The sequence below is a fragment of the Aphelocoma coerulescens genome, chromosome 2 (genome assembly GCF_041296385.1).
Source record: "Aphelocoma coerulescens isolate FSJ_1873_10779 chromosome 2, UR_Acoe_1.0, whole genome shotgun sequence".
NCBI classification, from domain to species: Eukaryota; Metazoa; Chordata; class Aves; order Passeriformes; family Corvidae; genus Aphelocoma; species Aphelocoma coerulescens.
In genome coordinates this window covers 14,407,662-14,426,936 of record NC_091015.1, presented here as the reverse complement: position 1 = coordinate 14,426,936, position 19,275 = coordinate 14,407,662, and the positions used below count along the sequence as shown (strand labels likewise).

The 19,275-nt window shown below is 38.2% G+C and overlaps 1 protein-coding gene across 6 annotated transcripts in view; it reads right to left on the bottom strand.

Annotated features, from left to right (window-relative positions):
* The window catches only part of ITGB1 (integrin subunit beta 1), a 43,206-nt gene that overhangs the window by 10,242 nt on the left and 13,689 nt on the right, over positions 1-19,275 (bottom strand). For all 6 annotated transcript variants that reach the window (XM_069006502.1, XM_069006500.1, XM_069006497.1 and 3 more), the window contains 13 exons: positions 13,281-13,350; positions 12,936-13,021; positions 11,249-11,471; positions 9,083-9,253; positions 8,531-8,769; positions 7,168-7,323; positions 6,058-6,153; positions 5,142-5,231; positions 4,347-4,487; positions 4,029-4,231; positions 2,804-3,042; positions 1,123-1,345; positions 98-330 (listed from right to left, as the gene is read on the bottom strand). In XM_069006502.1, coding sequence (XP_068862603.1) covers positions 98-330; positions 1,123-1,345; positions 2,804-3,042; positions 4,029-4,231; positions 4,347-4,487; positions 5,142-5,231; positions 6,058-6,153; positions 7,168-7,323; positions 8,531-8,769; positions 9,083-9,253; positions 11,249-11,471; positions 12,936-13,021; positions 13,281-13,350 — 2,170 coding nt within the window. The remainder of the gene's footprint in view (positions 1-97; positions 331-1,122; positions 1,346-2,803; positions 3,043-4,028; positions 4,232-4,346; positions 4,488-5,141; positions 5,232-6,057; positions 6,154-7,167; positions 7,324-8,530; positions 8,770-9,082; positions 9,254-11,248; positions 11,472-12,935; positions 13,022-13,280; positions 13,351-19,275) is intronic.

Here is a 19,275-nt window from a genome sequence, read left to right as displayed (position 1 = left end):
GCATTCAACTCACCCAAATCAACCAGAGGTACTTCGTAGCACCCAACAACTGCACAAATAAACAAAGAAGGAGGAACAGGCAACATCATGCTCCTACCTGGGGTCTCTACCACGTGGACATTGGCTTCACCATTTGAGTTGACAGAGTAAGTGAAGTAGAACCAGCAGTCATCAACATCCTTCTCCTTGCAGTGGGACAGGGGATCGGGCTGGCCGGGCTGCGGCAGCTTGTCCCGGCTCTCCACGCGCGTCATGTTGAAATGCATGCATTCCTGCGAACACGTTTCCTTCTTCTCCCCCTTATCGAAAGCTCTGCACTGAACGCAGTCCCTGGGGAAGGACAAAACAGAAGCAGAGCTTTTGAATGTGTTCATGGAGCATTTCTTGCATTTAATCTAAAGAAATGTTAAGGAGAAAACGTAAGGAAAAAAGCCCAAGAAAAACCAACCCTTTTGCCATAAAGGTTACGAAAAAATAAATCAAGAGATGGCTTTATATCAGTCAGAACATTTATGTACCTTGAGATTAACAAAAGCCCTTTTCACAAATTCCTCTTTCCCTGAATGACCTACAAGCCTCAAGGACAGAAAAAACCCCAAACTTTTTCAACACCTCTACCTGGAAAATGAATACTGTCGTAAAAGGCACTGTAAGAACAGGGTATTTACAGTGGAACAGTGTCTGAGACACAGGTAAAAAAGAACAAACTGAGTGACAAGCTTTACAGTGGGCTATCACTGAATAATTAATTGAAAAAAGCAGATTGATCAGAACTTTTGAACTAGAAAGACCAAGGTTTTTTCTCAGCACTAAGTCGTTGCACAGGAATCAGCTCAGCCACTAATCCTAAACTTATTTCAAAGTTTTCATACAGAAAATGCTAGGCTTCTAAAAACCTGGATTTCCAAAGGGAGGGATGCAAATTTTGCTGGCTCACACAGGACTAGGTTTAGTTTTTGACAGTCAGGTTAGTCTTTTTTAATAGTATTTCAGAATAAAAGTTTTAATCAAAAAGCTTAACTGAAATTTTAACTATCAAAAGCTTTGTTTTGAAAATCCTCACATATAAACATCACTAACTCCAATGCACAGATGCTGGGACTTGGTTTTTTAGGTACGTACTTGTGCTCTGCACAGACACCGAGGCAAGTCTGACACATTTCACATGTGGGGCCTTGGAATTTGGGATCTGTACAGTTACAGGTGCCACATTCACAGGTTCCTCTTCCATTGCAAATCTGCCCATTAGATGCCATACATGGTGTAGTATCCAAGGAACAATCGCAGGCACTGCCAGTGAAGTTGGGGAAACACTCGCACACTCTGCACTTGCAGATCCCGTTTCCTGTGCAGCCAAAGGTATTGCAATGAAATCAGGTCTAGTACAAAACATAAAATCTGTGACAGTGAGAAATAAATGTTCACCACCTCAGGGTAGATAAATGAAAAAGAAACCATGGTGGAGAGATAATGAAGACTCTAATGAATTAAGAGGTACAAAATAAATTTTAGCTCCTTGAAAACCTACTTGCAGGCATTTCTCCCCTTTTCCCATTCTCCTACATTTGGATTTCCTTTCATAAACAAAATAATAAGACTTGGGAAATCAGATCAAGAACAGTATAATGTGATGACCATATCCCCTGGGTGGAGAACATTACAGCACTGCTTCAATTCACAATTTTGCACGCATACAGATAAACTGACCACTCCTGTCGTTGTTATCTATCACTATACAAACGTATAAAGCAAGACTTAAAAAGATGAGGAATGCACTGAGTATTCAAAACACAGAAAAATGAAACAGCTTTACCTCCAGAAGACACCAATGTTCAGCTGCTGTACTTCTGACCTCACATACCCAACCCAACTTCAAGCTCCTTACACTCCCAATACAGGAAACAAGAACTTGGTCTGGATGACAAGGAAAGATCTTTGGCTACACCCCTGCTTCTCCACTGAGAATGAAGTGTTTCAGTCAACACTTTCCTGTCACCTGTGTATTTTATTGGTTTATTTCCTGTGTATTCTGGAACACCAGAACCTTTGCTCCCATCCTTTGTGGAACTGGTGAGCAATAGTGGATTCTGAGCAAATCAAATGAGGTATTCTCATCACTCAGATCTTAGCGGCTTCTCTGTTTTATTTTTGTATCACAGACAACACTGAGGTAGTAGTTATGCTCCTACTGGATACTTCCACATGCAAAACAGCAAAATGATTTAGACATTGGCTGCTGAATGGTTATTTAAATTGCTTTTGATTTCAGGAATTAATTATCATCAAAGTCTTGCTTCAAGAGCTTAAGGGGTTTTTCTGGATTTTGCACATTCTAGTCTTCACTTACCTTTCAGAACAGTGTCAAGCAGTTCACTGGTATCCTGTCAAGCACCAAAGTCAAGCACTCACTATTAAAAGCAAGCTGAGGGCATTCTCTCTTTCTATTGACACAGTGGTTACACTGAGCCAGTATAACATTACAATCTCAGGACAGCTGTCTCAGCCTTCTTTACTGTAATACCTGAGGGTAACTCTGCAATAAACAGCAGAAGTCAAGTTCACTTCACACCCTTCTTGGATCTGTGATTCAAGGAAGGTGAAATGTGCATTAACAGAGTACATGTTCATAGGGCTGTTTAATTAATAGACAAGTGTTTGCAATCACTAAACCTGTGAATATTCTCATCTCTGGTATCAAGTGGCTATGATCTTTTAGCTAAGTATCCCTACTCTGCTGGGTAGAGAAGATAGACCTATAAACTGCTGACCAGCTTTGCCTGCAGAAAGCTGAAGCATCTCTCACCTCCACAGATTAAACCATTTGATCGATCACAGTTGAAGTTGTCACATTCACAGTATTTGCCAGAATACACCTCATTGGTGTTTTCCCTTTTCTTGCACACACATTGTCCACAAATGCATTCTCCATTGTTACTGCAGATTTCTGTACTGTTCTCTCTCCTGCAGTAAGCATCCATGTCCTCACTATTTACTTCATCTGTGCTACATTCACATAGTCTTCCAATACGTCCTTCATTACATCTGCAAGGTAAAAATATGACTGAAAATGTAACCTTAACTGAAAGTCACACAAAAAAAGGCCACAAGAATAGCACAAAGAACAGGAGTAAAAGTGGCTACACTCTCAAGGGATGTTCCAACTTAAACTTCAAATGAGGTTTCCAGCTGACACCTACATATCAATTCTTGAAGGCACTGAAACAAACTGGACTAAGTTGCTCTTATGCTGATTATCTTACCTGATATTCCAGGTGAAAAACTATGTGTCACTCCCTCTAACTAAATTGTCATATAATCATTATTAATCCCTCTCTCATGTGACAGAACAATAATTATTTCTCAAGTGACAGCAACTGTTCACTGTAGCTGCTGTCATACTTCAATGAAAAGATTTCCTATGAATTAAGCAGGAGAGTAGATGATCTTCAGAGCTGCTGAGCTGAGATCTTCAGGGACCAGCACTTCTCATTATCAAGGGTAAGATATTGATGAGCAAATGGGGGTTGCTCTTGTTCCCATCAGTGATCGACAAAATGTTATGTGGTGTCCATCAGAGACAACAGATCACTGGGAAACTGCTGCATTTACAAAAACAGAAGGCTGTGCTTACCCACAGGCCAGTTCTTGCCCACAGGAAACCAAGTGGACACCAGTGACAGTGACACCAAGTATGAGAAGTCCTTCTACACATAGATGGGAAAATCTGGTATCCTTATTTAAAAAGGAACATCAAAAACTGACCTATACCCTTTAAAGTGCTGACTCAAGGCCAAATTTGAATTCTGACTCATACAATAATGCTGATCGAATGATCAATATTTAAGCATAGGGATTATTTGCAGAGATACAGCAGTATTTCAAAATATCCTAAAAGAAACAGGCCTGTAACAGCAATTATTGTCCTTTCACTAAAAAACAAGTAAACCCAAGTAAACCCTAATTAAGGAAACAAAGATCTTGCTCATATTTCTCTTTCACAAAAATAAAGAAAGTATCTTTTTATTTACCTGCATGCACCACATTCAAATGTTCCATTTCCTGCGTGGCAGGCTGGACTATTAGGTTCTCCTTCACTTTGACACTGACACTCACAGATGAACTGGAGATTAATTTCCACTTCTTCAGTGAATCCCAGTGGTTTAATTTTAATAGTTTCATTTTGTTCTTTCTTTGGACATTCATTAGCTGTTATATTAATCTCAAATCTAACCTGCAAAAAAAAAAGTGGAGTACCATGTTACTAAAAGGAGTTTTGTCTATACAAATGCTGTGCTGAACACTTTAAATGCATTTTGTATTTGAGTAGCAGCACATATATGAGTTACCTCATCTCCAATTGAAATGTTAGAGCACTTCCTTCCATCTTCTTGTGTGTCATTCACTCCATTCTTGCAGAAAGACTTGTAACTGATTGTCACTCCTTTTGGTAGCTTAGTATTTTCCAGGATAACCTCTGAAGAAAGGGACTGAAACAACAGTTATTACCTAACTTCAAACTGACTCGCAGAAGCGTTTTGCTGAAGAACAGATGTTATACAGCTATGTCCAGTCTAAGCACCAACCCCACAGGCACACTGGAATTATTTAAGTTCCAATGTGCTGAGAAACACCAGCCCAGGGCTGCCCAAAGTCACACCGTGGTGACCCCTTCTCATGTGTGAACCTGTTACAGGGTCAGGGCAGCTTTCCACAGATGTTGGAGGCACTTGTTTACCCCATCTACCCCAAAGGAGAAGTGAGGCTCATTTATACACAATGAAGCAATGAAGAAAATATTTTGGGGTCAACCCAGCAAAATGGCCTTTTTTGCTAACACTTGGAAAGAAGGTAAAAGTGAAGATGCTAAAGAAACAGTGTGGGTTTTGGTTGTGAATTTTATTTTTTGAAATGGAAAACGTGGATGATAACTCTACTTTGTAATGCCATTTTAAATGGCTTTAAGAGCATATCTTTTTACTCATCTAACCTCTTATTGCCATAGACTCTGAATGTTTAGTGTGGTTTTACAGCAATGGAGTATATTTATAGTGTACTAAACTAACTAATCCACCTTGGGATCTCTGCTTGAAAAACTTAGGAGCAAGACAAATTAATACAACCTGAATAAAATCTGAACTTACATTGTATGCATCAATGATCAGCTGAATCACGTTGCTGGAATTTGAAGACAATGTTCCCACTGCTGATTTTGGTATCAGATTTTTCAGTTCCTTTCAATATTTACAAAAACAGAAGGAAAATTACCATCTTATGAGCAAACAAAGTATAATTTGTAATATAATAGGTGATATAATTCATTAGTGGATTAACTAGTCAAGATCAAGTACTTCAGAAAATAAAGCTGTGTTGCCAGTGATGATCACAATTTTTGAGGTTATACACAGCCCTACTAGCACAAACATGCAGCCTTTTCTTCTCCTTTGCATTTTCACTCTGCATTTGGCAACAGAATACTAAGCCCTTCTCTGGTACAAGTTAACCACACACAATCTCTGTTCAACCACACTTAGAATACATTAAAAATAGGCAGGCATCTTTTTCCAACAAAAAAGAAAAAACAATTTGAATACAGTTTAAAAAAGAACCCCAAAACCAAAAAAACAGGTTAAAAGAAGGAAAAATATGCATGTCCTTTACACAGTCATTTCCTATTGCACAATCACATCCAGCAGTTTAGTTAATTTTAAACATGGGGTATATAAATAAATAGAGCACATGAGACAAAATATGTTCTTTCATAAGTATGTCCCCTGATTCACTGTCCACACCCCCCTCAGCAATTTTGCTGCAAAAATGTTCACAAAAATTAGAACTGCAAATGTGTTCTCCACTCCCTCATACCTATGAAGAGTAGTAAGGAGAAGGGCCACTTTCTCATTGGAAATTACACACACAGTCAGTTCTGATTTGAACAAGTAAAAAAGCTTAATAATAATGTATGTGGGTAGCAAAATATTACTTCCATGATCACTTACTTCCACAATTATTTTAATTTCAAGTAAGGCAATTTTAATGACTTTAGAGTAATTTCTTTACCTTATAGACTGCCTGAAACTCTTCAGTAACAGCAAAGATTGTCTGAATATTGTTCTCACTAAGTTTCTGTACCAGATGAGCAATAGAGGGATAATCCTAAAAAATCAAGCATAAAATTAAATTCAAATTTGAGACACGCTGCGAGAAAATAAGCAGAAAGACTCTGACATCATAAATACAAATAATCTTAAGAAACATACATACAACTCCTAACTACCCAGCTCACATCACAATTCTAAAGCAAAACAACCTCTGAAAACAAACAGGCATTGGTAAGATTTCATGAATGCCCCATGAAGATAGGTGTTTCTTCATAGACATTATCACATTCCATGTCATATATAAAGTTAAATCCTTGATCTTAATGTTCTCAGAAAATTCTCTTCAGTCCCTCAAAACCACTACTTCTTGCACTGTTTCATAAAGAAATGATGAAATAAAACTGAATTAATTTTAGGTTTTTATTGAACAATTTTCACTCAAAGTTAGGAATATTATGAACACAGAAACTTGGTAAAGCTTATTGTGGTTACCCCATCTGGTAAATGTTTCTCTTTCCACTTTTTGCCTAATCTCTCTTTCAATAAACCATGAAGGCAATGTTCACCATATGTGTACCATGAACTTTGCATCATAAGATTTCAGTCTTAAAAAACTATTCAAGGAGATGTTTGATAGTATTTTTCACACTAGTGAACTATTATGAACATGAAGACTGGTGAAATGATAAAATAATGGGACAGCCACCACAGTTTTCCAGTGGACATACAGGCCATTCACTTAAGAGTTCGACTCTATGACCCTCATGCATCCCTTCCAACTCAGAATATTCTGTAATTCTGTGTGATATACAGGATTATTAGTTATCAAAAAGGTTAAAATCCAACAACACATAATCATAGTACAAAAGTTGCCATTTCTTGAAATTTTCCAATTAAGAATGGATTAATTCTTGCACATTTGCTTTAGTTAAGCTAAAGTCACTTGATGGAAACAGATACATTTTCTGAAACATAATGGTCTGAAATTATATCTGATGACCCAATGAGATCTTTTGAGCTTAAGCATCATAAAATGTTCATTTCCCTAGAAGATGATATAAAGACTTACGTAATAGTGGCTCATTGTGTACACATTATTTTCCAGATGACATTTCCCATCATTTGGTAGAACAATTCCACCAAGTTTACCATCTCCTGCAAAGTGGAATCCAGCATCCGTGGAAAACACTAATAGCCTTGTAACATTTCTCCAGCCAATTTGTTCCTTGGGAAAAACAAAAACAGATTTTAGTATTTTGTACCAATTTATTTTAAAGCATTGGGGACCAACACTTGAGAGAGAAATGCATGGAAAAGAAGACAGATTTAGGAGAAGCCACACTGCAGCGTCACCATGGAAAACACTGATTCATGCAAACCTTGGAAGCACCTGCGTTTTGTTAAACGTCTTCTCCAAAACATCTGCTGCAGGTTTTTCATCAAAGGCAAGAAAGATTCTTTTTGGGATAGACCCTGCTCAGTTCTCATTAGAGTATCTGAAGAGGTTTTAGAAATCAGGCCCATCAGCCCAGCTCTTCAGTGCCAAGTCCACTGCCATGCCATGACCAGGCAGCCCCAGGACACTGGTGTGCAGCGTCGCCACAGTACGGAACCGCCCAGCACTGGGCTCTGAAGAATCATCAGGCTTTGCCAACCTAGTGCAGATCTGCACCCAGCACAGTGCTTGCCAGAGGACTGGCCCATGAGCATCCTGGCTCACAACTGCAGGGCCTAATTATGTAAGCTTTCCTATTTTTAAAATTTTTTCCATGGAGCTAATTTAAGGAGAGAAGACCATGTAAAAGTGTCATATAATACCAGTTGCCACCAAAAAAACCCTAGAAGGCTTATGATTAACATGGCACTTTTAAATTAAGAATCCAGATCATTTCAGAAAGTCTTGAATCCATTGATCAACAGCAAAAATAATGTGGTAACACAGAGATAAACTTGGATATCACTTTTCTGGGAATCCATTTTGTACAGGTGCATAGAATAGTCTCTCAAAATGACAGAAACAAAGAATCCTTAGGCCTCCAAAAATAAATAAAAAACAGTTTTCCATCTACTTCTGTCTGAGAAACTAGTAGAAGTCACAATACACCAGATTTCTGCAACCACAATTACAAGGAGCTTACAGACCTTTAAAGTAATCTGAGAACAACTGCTTACTCAGGATTTCATACACTTTTAAGCAGAACCTGACTCTTATTCTACAGCAAACTTAAAAATCTTTGTGTGCTGTGATCACGACCTCTGTTTGGCACTTTCACATTTCCCAGTTTCATTCACTCACTAGAGCTCTTCCTCACCTACCCAGTCTTGCTCACAGGAGGTGACATAATCAAATGCCAGCCACCATAAAACACTCAGGCTGCATTCAAACAATTTCATCTACTAGAGCAGTAAAAAAATGAGTAATACACACTTACCCCACAAACTGCAACCTGCATTATTGCATCAAATCCACCTTCAGGAGAATCTAAGTTCCCAGAAATGTGCTGTTTACCTACAAGTTCATTGAATTTGTTTCCTTCACTGGTAAGGCTAAGTACATTTTTATAGCTAAATGGACTTGTACAGTTCTGGTCCCCTGTACAAGGATTTCTGAGTTTGGCTGGTGTTGTACTTATATAAGGCATCACAGTTTTCTCCACAAAAGAGCCAAAACCTAAGACAGAACAATAAAATCCCTGTAAGTTGAAGAATGGAAGTCTCATTTGTATTATGACACAACAGAATTCAAATGCAATATAGCTGAACTGACATCAGAAATAGCTCTTATACTTGTTTATGTCTCACCTTCTCCATCAACACCAAATACTTTTAAGCTGTTCAACAGGTTCTGTGTATTAGAACATCTGCCATAATACTGCTAAACTGAGAAAAAAAATACTCTTCATATACAGTCATGTGAAAAACATCAGGAAGGAAACTTTGGGGGTTTACTTATTGTTTTTCTAGAATAGGCAAATCTTTCTTACCAATCCGAAAGTCTGAAGTTATTTTTTCCATCTCTAACATCAGAGCTGTTCCGAGACTTTTCACATTCTCTAAATCATCTTTCATAGAATAGGAGAGGTCCATAAGATAATAAAGGTCAATAGGATAGTCTTCAGCTCTCTTGAACTTTAATGAAAATGTTTGGGGTTCCCCTGTTCCAGAGATTAAACAACAAATAGAAACCATTAAAAATTCCACAACTTCACTGGCAACAAAAATGCCTTTCTAAGGAAAGGTTTGTAAATCTTTATGAAGGTTTTGAATTAGAGGCAAGTGATTTTTTTCTCCCGTTAATTGAAATACTTAACATCAAATTAGGATGAAAAAAACGTCAACGAGTGTTTCTTTCAAATGTTCAACTTCGTATTTCTGAGGTACTTTATCTCCCCACAGAAAATATTAGCCTGCCAAAAAACAAGCTTCTTGTAGTTGCTGCAATTTCAAATCTTAATACTTGCAGTCATTCTAACAAGGTTCCTGTAAGACCTAATAGCACAAATTTTCAACATCTATTTTCATCCAAGATGACTTCAGTAATTCTCAGAAGTTAACAAACCACATTGTTTTAACAGGTTTATAAAAGAAAAATTAGTTCTGGATGAAATATTGCAAGTTGATTTGCACCTACCAAGCTCAGAGCACAGAAATGGCAGCAAGAGAATGGCAAGTTACTATTTGCTGTGATTGTGAGCCCAGACCCTGCATTTTGCCTATAGAAGAATGTAGTCTCACTCTGATGCTGAGAAACAGTGCAGAAGAATTACACACACATACCACACACCCCCTTTCCCAGAAAATGGAACAGTATTCTTTTGCCTATTATATATATGAAATAAGAAATAGAATCAGTAGGATTTCCTGCTCCCCTCAGTCATTGAACTTAAATAGTAGTATTGCTGCTGCTTACGTTTGCTTAATAATTAGGAAACATTTGCTAAACATCAGCAAAATCAGTAAAGTGAGAAAACCATTAAATGGGCAAGTGAACAGCATATGGATCATACAGCTATATAATATGGTTTTCACAAAAAAAACAAAGGGGGAAAAAAAGCCATAACACAAAAAACAACCACAAAAATCTGTTTAGATTTTCCTTAGCTAATATTTCAAAAACCCTGCACAGAAAGCAAGTGTCTCCCTCTGCAAGCACATGGTCCCACAGAGAACTTAAACCAAGAAAAGTGCTTATAATCAGAGTAACAATCGTTTGGGTAATTAGATTCTGGTTGCCCAGGTCTCTGCTATGTTCTGATGAAGAAACCTCTGTGTCAACAGAGGAACAATAATTTGGTTTGAAGCAAAAAAGGTCACATTAGAAATAAATAGGAGCCATATCAAAATTGCAAAATAATTTTCATTACTTTCCTCTCTGCATCACGCTGAGCCTGCTTAACATCACCTTCCAATTTTTACTGCAACCACCACTGAGCAGCTGATCCTAAGTACAAGTTCTGCTTCCAGGAAAATACAAGGCAGCTGTTCAACAAGTCTACAGTACCCAAGAACTGTCCTTAAGGACAATCTCCATTGTGCTCAAGTGAGCCACTAGCCTTGTTCCTCCCTGTCCCCCTCACCTGAACGAGATACAGTTCCCTTTAGAGGCTAGAAATGGTACATAACTACTTTGTTTTTTTCATTACTGTGGTCCTGTGCCCACATCTTTAGCCTCTGGAAGGTATTTTATGTAGCAATCCAAAAATTGTGCTGCATAACTACAAAACCACTTTGTTCAGACACGCAGACTTCAGGTAACAGCAGCACTTCAAGCAAAAGGAAATGCTCTCATAACTTAAGTTTTTGCTGACTCCTCTACTTTCATCCTATGAAGCACACTGTAGAAAATCAACTACAAAATACTGAAAACAAAACAATTTTACATTTCTGATATATCTATCATTCCATGTATCAATTTTCTCCTAAGTTCTATTGTAAAAATAGAACAAGTGATAATATCTAATCTTTCTTAAAAATCAAACAGTATTTGGAGTATCTAAACACCTGGAGCTGAACTCAATGGCTCTGCTATCATTCACACTATCTGAACAACAGTCATTTCTGTAACAAAATAGTTACACATTCAAATCAAAACATGCAGATGCGGTGGTGACAGAAAAACCATCCCAGAAGTGGGACGAAGCTGTCCTTACCGACTCTTAGATGCAGTGCTAATTTCTGTGGCTGGATCTGTGTAATGGCTTCTGGTTTCAGTTTCTCTGCAGCACCTTTCTTACGATTCGTTACTTCTCTATTTTCGAGCACCTGTTTGCTGCCTCTGGGATTTTCTATATCTTCCATAGGGCAGCCTTTACTCTTCAGTGCTGCCAAGTCATCACACCGGGCAGATGTTGGCTCTCCTTCTTGCAAAAAGTCCTAGAAAACACAAGCAAAAGAGTACTAAGTTTACAGCTATGTGCAAATTGTTATATTCTTCCCACAACTGCTCTTCCTACAATGATTCCATCTTTTTTTTTTTCAAAGTTTAGTAATAAAACACATGGTCTTGAAATATATTAAATTATACTAAATACATTCAGTGACTACTATTTACTCCAGGAGTTTGCATCTACTTATCTGTGTATAAGATATAAGTAAGATGAAAAAAAAAAATAAAGCCCAATGTCACCTCCATCAGAAGTGGGACATCTGTTTAAATTGGCTACTCTAAAAGTGACTGGAAGTGGAAAAACATTTTCACATAGTTGCCAATAATATGAACCTACTTATATAGCCTGCTTTTAACATTCTTCCCTTTTTAATTAAGCTTATGTAAATGTACCTTGGTACTCCACAACAAAGTAATAGCTATATGCTGACATAGCAGGGCAAAGACAGACAACTCTTATTTTGGGGAAATTCCATCTGAAACCAACACCCATAAGCAAAACCAATCCTTAACTTTGTTCAGAACAAATTATCCTTACCTCAAACCTTAAGAAAGCTTTAACCTCAAATATAAATAAATAAGGCTTCTACTTGAGAAACTTGGCAATTCTGTTTCTGCCCCATCCCCAAAATATGCATATAAATAAATGTATACTAAAGCTTGTTGGTTTTTGATGACACAGACCTACAAGAAATCTGACAGCTCAAGGCCAAATTATAAAATTCGTCAGTTTAATTAAATGTTGCAAATTTATAAGCTGGTTTGGGCAATAGTAAGTAGGCAGTATATAGAAATAAAGATACATTATCATCTTCTAGCAAGAAACACGAAAATTTCTCAGTTTCCAATAACAAACCAAAGAAGAGCTATAGAAAACATTTTCTTCTCTTTCTAACCCGAAGAAGATACATCAGCATATACTGCTTGTACCTTATATTTTGTAGCTTCCTGAACTTAATTCTTCTTAAGAAAATACTTTTTGTTTCATAATGAAACAAACCACCCACTCACACAAACCTATCTCCTACTCCTCAAATCTATCAACAATAGAAAACTAAAATTTGAAAATCTTTCTTTTAGAAGAAAAACCCCCTTCAATCTCTTTCCCTACTCCACCTACATCTGTCTAAAATTAGCTCTTACTCTAATGTCACTAGAAGAATATAATTAAGCATACCCAGACAGATTCCACTTTGGAGCCATTTTAAGTAACTATGAGAGAGTCTATAGGTTCTGTATACACTTAGGATTCAGAAAAGGAGAAGTAAACACATTGTGAAAAACATCTATACTCAAACCAGAAAATCACAGTATTTGATTTTTTAAGTACAAGTAAGTATTGAATTGAAGAACTAGAGGAAACTACTATTAATGAAAACAGACATTTCTATACAGAAGTTTGAAACCAAGGGGAAAAAACCAAGCCATAAAAAGAATTTTGCAACACTTACTGTTTTTTTACACCAGCCACAGTTTGGTCCTGCTTGTATACATTCTCCACATGACTTTGCATTAGCTTTTATGCAGTCACTTCCACCTTGCCAGGAACATAAAGAGGAACACAAATCCATCACTTCATTTATAAAAAGGTGTTTACAGCAACAGCATTTCACTTTGTTTCATTATGGCTTTGTAAATTAAGTTCTAACTACAAACAGGTCATTAACATGAGATATGACTGACTTACTGCCATTAGCACTTGTCTAGTGAGGATGCATTTATCCACCTAAGTAACTGCTAAACAGACACAATTTTAAAGCAGCATTGAAGCACCGAAGTGCAATCAAGTGCCTTACCTTGCTGAGCAAATCCATGCCATATCAAGCAACAGAGAATGCCAGCACATGTGAGCCATTTGAAATTAGCCTGGAAGACAAAAACAAAAAACCAAAGTGGATGATTTGCTGTAATGAGTAAGCGGGAAAAAAAAATTCATGAAGCTGTGGACATATAACAGTGTTTCAGAGGAGACAAGGAACACAGAACAAATGCAAATCAAATTATCTTAGTTGTACCAGCTGGACAGTTTTGCCCCGATACAAACCATGTTTGTGGGCTACACTGTATTTAGAAGACATCAAACAGGGTAGTTTCTCAAATTATTTTGAAATGCTCTTCTGCTAGGTAAACCGGCAAGCTATGAGAAATCTGAGAACGCTGCTCACTTGGGGGGAAGAACCCAAACCAAGCTTTTTAACACCTTATAAAAAATATTTATGCTCTGAATGTTATTGGAGAGAGACTTCTAAATAAAGATACCGCAGCAGTACAGGACGGAAACAGAGCTTCTATACTCACACCTCTGTTTCAAGATAAACACCAAGGCCGTTCACAAAACATTTTCTTCGGAATCTTCAAAGGGCATTTTACAGACTTACTTTGCACTTTATACACCAAACTAGAAATTTCCTCTCAAAAGATGCACCATAAACCATCCTTGATATAAACTCTGCCCCTATTTTTTCTTCTTTAGACCACAAAAAATTAATGGATATCACTAATATCAAAGAAAAAAACTTTTAAAATATTAATAAAAGGCTACATTTTTCTAATTTTTTTCTACCTTAATAGCAGGTAGTGAGCCAGCGTCAGTTGTCACATCTTTTAAATTTTGATACTATTTTAAATGATATTTTTTATTCATTATAAGAATTCTGAGAACTAAGATGATAATGGCCAGTTTTCCTGGACATCCTAAAATGTTGTTGCTAATTAAAGCCTTTCAAGTCATCCTGGAAACAAAAGTATTCTTTATAACTTTTTGTTCTAACAAGTATCTTGCAGTATAGCCAAGGACAAGTGAATTTGGCAGAATTTCCTAAAATGAACATGTTATTTTTCTAGAAGATGTACTATTTTTCGCATAAATTATCAACAAAGTATGCAATGCTCAAATTAGTACAGCAGCTGAGCTTTGGTTTTTGCACACTGATCTGGGGCTGAAACACAGTTGTTAGTTTGCACATCCAGCCAGAACTATAAGAGAAAGGATGGCTACTCCAAAATCTGATGGGGAAAGTTTCAAACAGAAGCCAACCCTTTGCTAACAAATTGTATCCAAAACAGTATTATATGGCTCATATTTTCCGATAAATCATTTTGGCTCACTCTTCAGTGGATGCTCTGGTGAGAGGACAGGCAGTGGAGTTTAGACACAGGAGAATTAAGAGAATATGCTGTTGAATTACTTTGAGAGATGTAATGCATAAGCATATAAGAAATTACTGGTTAAAAAAGAGGAAAAAATTCAACTGTGAATTATATCTTACGTAATTTTTGAACACTACTTATTGCATATATGCAACTCCAATTTCTCTCTGCACATTGCTGCAAGTGACCAGTCCTTCATTCACAAAAACTCCCTTCCAGAAACACTCTTTTATTAAACCCCTCTATAAGTAATCACTTAAGTTCATTCTGTGCAACCACAAACCATGATCAGAGGGGAACGGTGACCCAAGGAACGCGAGCAAGTGGAAGACAGATGAAGGGACTGAACCAAGGCTTGGAAAGGCAGTGGTTACATGGTTAGGAGCTCACCTACCAAAGTAGGAGTCTGGACAGCAAGGTCTTACCAGGTTGCTCAACTTCTAGGTTCCTTCTCTCCTGGTTTTATGGTATGTAGTGTTCAGTAAACCTTGCTTCCCTCAACTGAAAGGATATTTTGTTACTTGAGAAGCAGTTTTGCTTTTAGTACAGCCCAGAACAGGGTGGGTTTTTCAGTAAGAAAAAAGCCAAGCTACTGGCACCAGTTGAATACCATCTTTTCTGCCAGCCTAGATGAGAAAATTATAAACAGTTCACCTTTTTAGGGCAGACTGAGAGTGGATGCACAGCAAGTCCTCACGTACTTTATAAATAAGTCAGCAAAGATGTGACACAGTGCTAAAGCTATGATTAAGACCACTTGGAAGAGAAACGTTCCAGTGGAAATGCACCCGCATGATGAAGGCAGCTCTGGGCACAGCCTCCCGGTAAAGTTAACAAGGAAAATGTCCTTTTCCATATATGGCTGCGCCAATGCCTCTCCCGGAGCGAGGCCTGCTCTCCGACGCACACAGCTCAGCTCAGCTCAGCTCGCTTCCTTTACCTCCACAGCTTAACAGCTTTCCCAGCTGCCGAGGGCTGGGAAAACACGAGCAGAGAGCTGCTAGTTTGGATTCAGTTCTGACTGCTGTCCAATGCAAGCAAAGCCATGCACACCCTCAGCCTCCAACCCTCCTGCCGGCCGCTGCAGCGTCAAACGCACTCCCCTGCAAGTCCCCAGGCATCACCGGGAACTGCCCTCTCGCAGGTTTTCCACTGAGGGAATAAACCCAAACAAGTAATTCCCGAGTACACTAGATGGCCAAAGCAAGCCTTTGGAAACCCTTGGTGGAGCTACAACTACATGTCGTGTCAGTGTTCAACCACAGATGACTGCAACAGAAAAAAACCTCAATTGTTACAAGAAATAAATTAATATTTTTATGCAACATTTAACTATTTTCTATTATACTTGTTCTCCCCTTTCTAAATCCTTGAAAAATATTCCAGAATCCTTGAAAAGGTGTTTTTTTTTCTCCTGCAAAAAAGCAGCTCAAAGCCAAGAGACCAAAATCTCTTTAATCCACCACTTGGATCCTTTTAAAAAGGCTACAAATGGAGCGCTGTTGAAAAACTCATTTTAAAATTATTTCTGCATATTTGTGAACCATACTCTAGTTTTGTTAAATATTTTAGGAAAACAAACATGGACATAACCTTGAATGTTTGGATTCAATGCTTTCCAAGTTGTTTTTTTTTGCTAACTGTCTCAACAAACAGTAATGCTTGAAGAAAATTTTTTATTTATCAAATCAGCTTTGATGGAAATTTCTGGAGCTTTTACTTTGAAATGAGAGACTCATTAACTGACAATTGAAAAAAGGATTATTTTTCCATAGAATTTTGAATTTGCAAATTAAGTATTTAGAACCTTCACATTCTGGTAATCATCAAGATATTTAGAAATTAACCACTCCACAGTACTCAAGTCTTTATAGATTTATTTATTAGAATGGCAATAGCATCTCTGCAGAAAATTAACAGGGCAAATGGGATCAAGGAAAAAAGATATTAAAGCAATATTAACAACAACATGTTAGCTTGCTGCAGTATTATGCCCCTCAGCTGAGCTGCTTCTCATCTGACCCAGTAATCCAGTATCCACCAAGCTGATGGCAAGCAAAGGAAAACACTACATGGCATCTGCCCCTACTGCATTCTGAACTGTGCCTTACTGCAAAGCTTTCCACTGAAACACACAATGACCACAGGGGAAATATTTCAGTGTACAGTAAGAGCTGACCTGCCGTGCACACGCCACCTTTTTGAGGCAGTATCCAGACAGCCAACTTACTCATATCCCCACACACCACTCTAATTGCACTTATAAACCTGGAAATGAATACACAACTCACACTTTCGGGCTCGTGTTCATGCTTCCTGCAGCCTGACACCTCTGCATGAGCTGTGCTTTCATGGGTTTAAATCTTGGTTCAGAAATGCTGGATGGAATTGATTCCTCCTAGAGCCACTCCAGCCACTTTCATGCAGTGCAAAGATGGACAGTCACTTAAGAGAGCTGCCCCATGCTCCTTGTTGATTATTTGCCCTTGTTAATCAACCTCCTGGCTGATTATTCTTACTCATTTCCTTTTTGATCAATGCCAGCATTACTGTGGTCACCAGGAGAGCTGGAGCAAGAAAAAGTCTGTCTGAAACTAATCCAACACAGAAAGGGTCTTGTTTCTTCCACCTGGGTACAAAACAGCTTATCCTGGTGTGGCAGAAGTGGTGAGATGAGGATGGAGAAAAAGAGAACTTGGAGGGGGCAAGGAAGCAAAAGCTCCTGCTGCTCAGCCACAGAGCCTGTTGTTGTGTGCTGGACTACACTGGTCACACAGCCAAGCCCCCACCCTCAGGCATGAAGGCTCTGGTTAAAAAAGGAGCAGGAAGAGACACGTTTCTAAAATAAGCAGAATGAAATAGTCTCTGGAGACGCCTGTTTCAGGACTTGATGGCTACCCTGCTAAAACAGTTCCTTCTTCCCTCCCTCCAGAAGGTTTCCTGGCATTAGCTGAGGGCCATACTTTTCAGCGTGAATTTTATGGACTGGCAAAATGAATCCCATTGACATTTCTGAAAAAAAGTGGGGGGAAAAGAAGGGACTGAAGGAACCAAACAACCTTTGTGACATGGGACAGCAATTACACAGACATTACAAACCTCTAGCAATGACCTGCAAATACTCTTGACAAAACTCCCACAACAGATGTCATTAATTACAATCCCCAATTTAGCTGGATATGCAACAACTCTAAACATATCTGCTTATACAACTATTCACTGTAAAGAAGCAATTCACTATAAATGAAAGTGGTAAAGTGGTATCTTACTGTTCTATGTTGAGAGAAGCATATTGCTGAGTAAGACACCAGTACAAAAAAAGTTTTACACGAAGGAGTTACTTTTGATTAAAACTTCCATGTCTGTGGTATAGATTTTCCCACAAGTCTTAAATTGGTAGTTCTTCATTTATGACCTTCACAGCTATCTTATTTACTTAATCAGTGTTAATGTGATACTGAAGTATAGTTGGAATACACTGCACAGTAAATTCCAGGACCACCATTAAGAAACTACATGATGCATTCCTCATTAAACAAGCAGAGATTTGGGGTAAACAGCAGTGGTTGAATTGCCAGAAAAATTTTAATCAAAGAACCCAATCCTTAACTCAGCCTACAAAACTATTTGTTCCCTGGATGCAGACCAGCCCTGTGATGGCTGCCCATCACAGAGGCCCAGCTCCTGACCTTGCATCATCAGGGATGAGCTAGCAAAGCATCCCCATGTAGTGAAAGTGAATTTGATGGGAAAAGTCAAGATGGACAACAGAAGTGCAGTCCCAAGAGCAGGACTTTGCAGCACACCAGTCCAAATGGGAATGCCAGAAGTAAGCCTTCCTTCAACAGCATGTCTACCTACACATCTACCAACAGCATGGCTCAAGACCATGATGTTCCTTCTGCCCCTGGCAGCTTCACAGACATTAACGCAGCAGGTTTTGAACTGCGTGCAGTAATAAGGAAAGAATGGGATGTTATCCCAGACTGAAGTGCAAAATAAAAAATTCTTTAGCACTGAAATAACTTTTACACAAGAAGTTCAGCACATCAAGACTGCTTACTCAAAATGTTTCCTGAGAAAACTTTAAGGCATAGCTATTTCAGCTACCCTGATGCTTCAGCATAGAAGAATCAACAGTATTTCTCATTGGATTTAACTTGTCACTTATTTCTAAGTTAAGTAAAAACAAGCTTCCAAATACTCATGAGAATTGCTTCCATGTCCTGTTTTAATTTTAGCAGGACATCACAGATTAAAATAATATATAATAAACCAGTTAAGACTTAAGTTTCAATTAAAGGAGAGTTAAAATCAACAGGAAACTGATTTTCTGCTTAGGTTAGGGAGACCAGCTCCTCCATTCCAGTATGTTTCTGTAAGGTTACCTGCCACAATTAGTGTATGTCACTGTTAGTTCAGAAGATTTCCCTGCAGGGTTGGGAGTCCACAAAGACATGAGAATACACATTTCTGCATGTCTGAAACATGAGAAAAGATATCACAATTCTACAAGTCTGGCATGGAAATTACTGCACCCCGCTCCCATGCCCAGTAAGGTAGACAAACATGAAGAGTAACACAACTGCTAAGACTCTGAGTTACACTACATTACTACCCACAGTTTATTCATACAGTTCT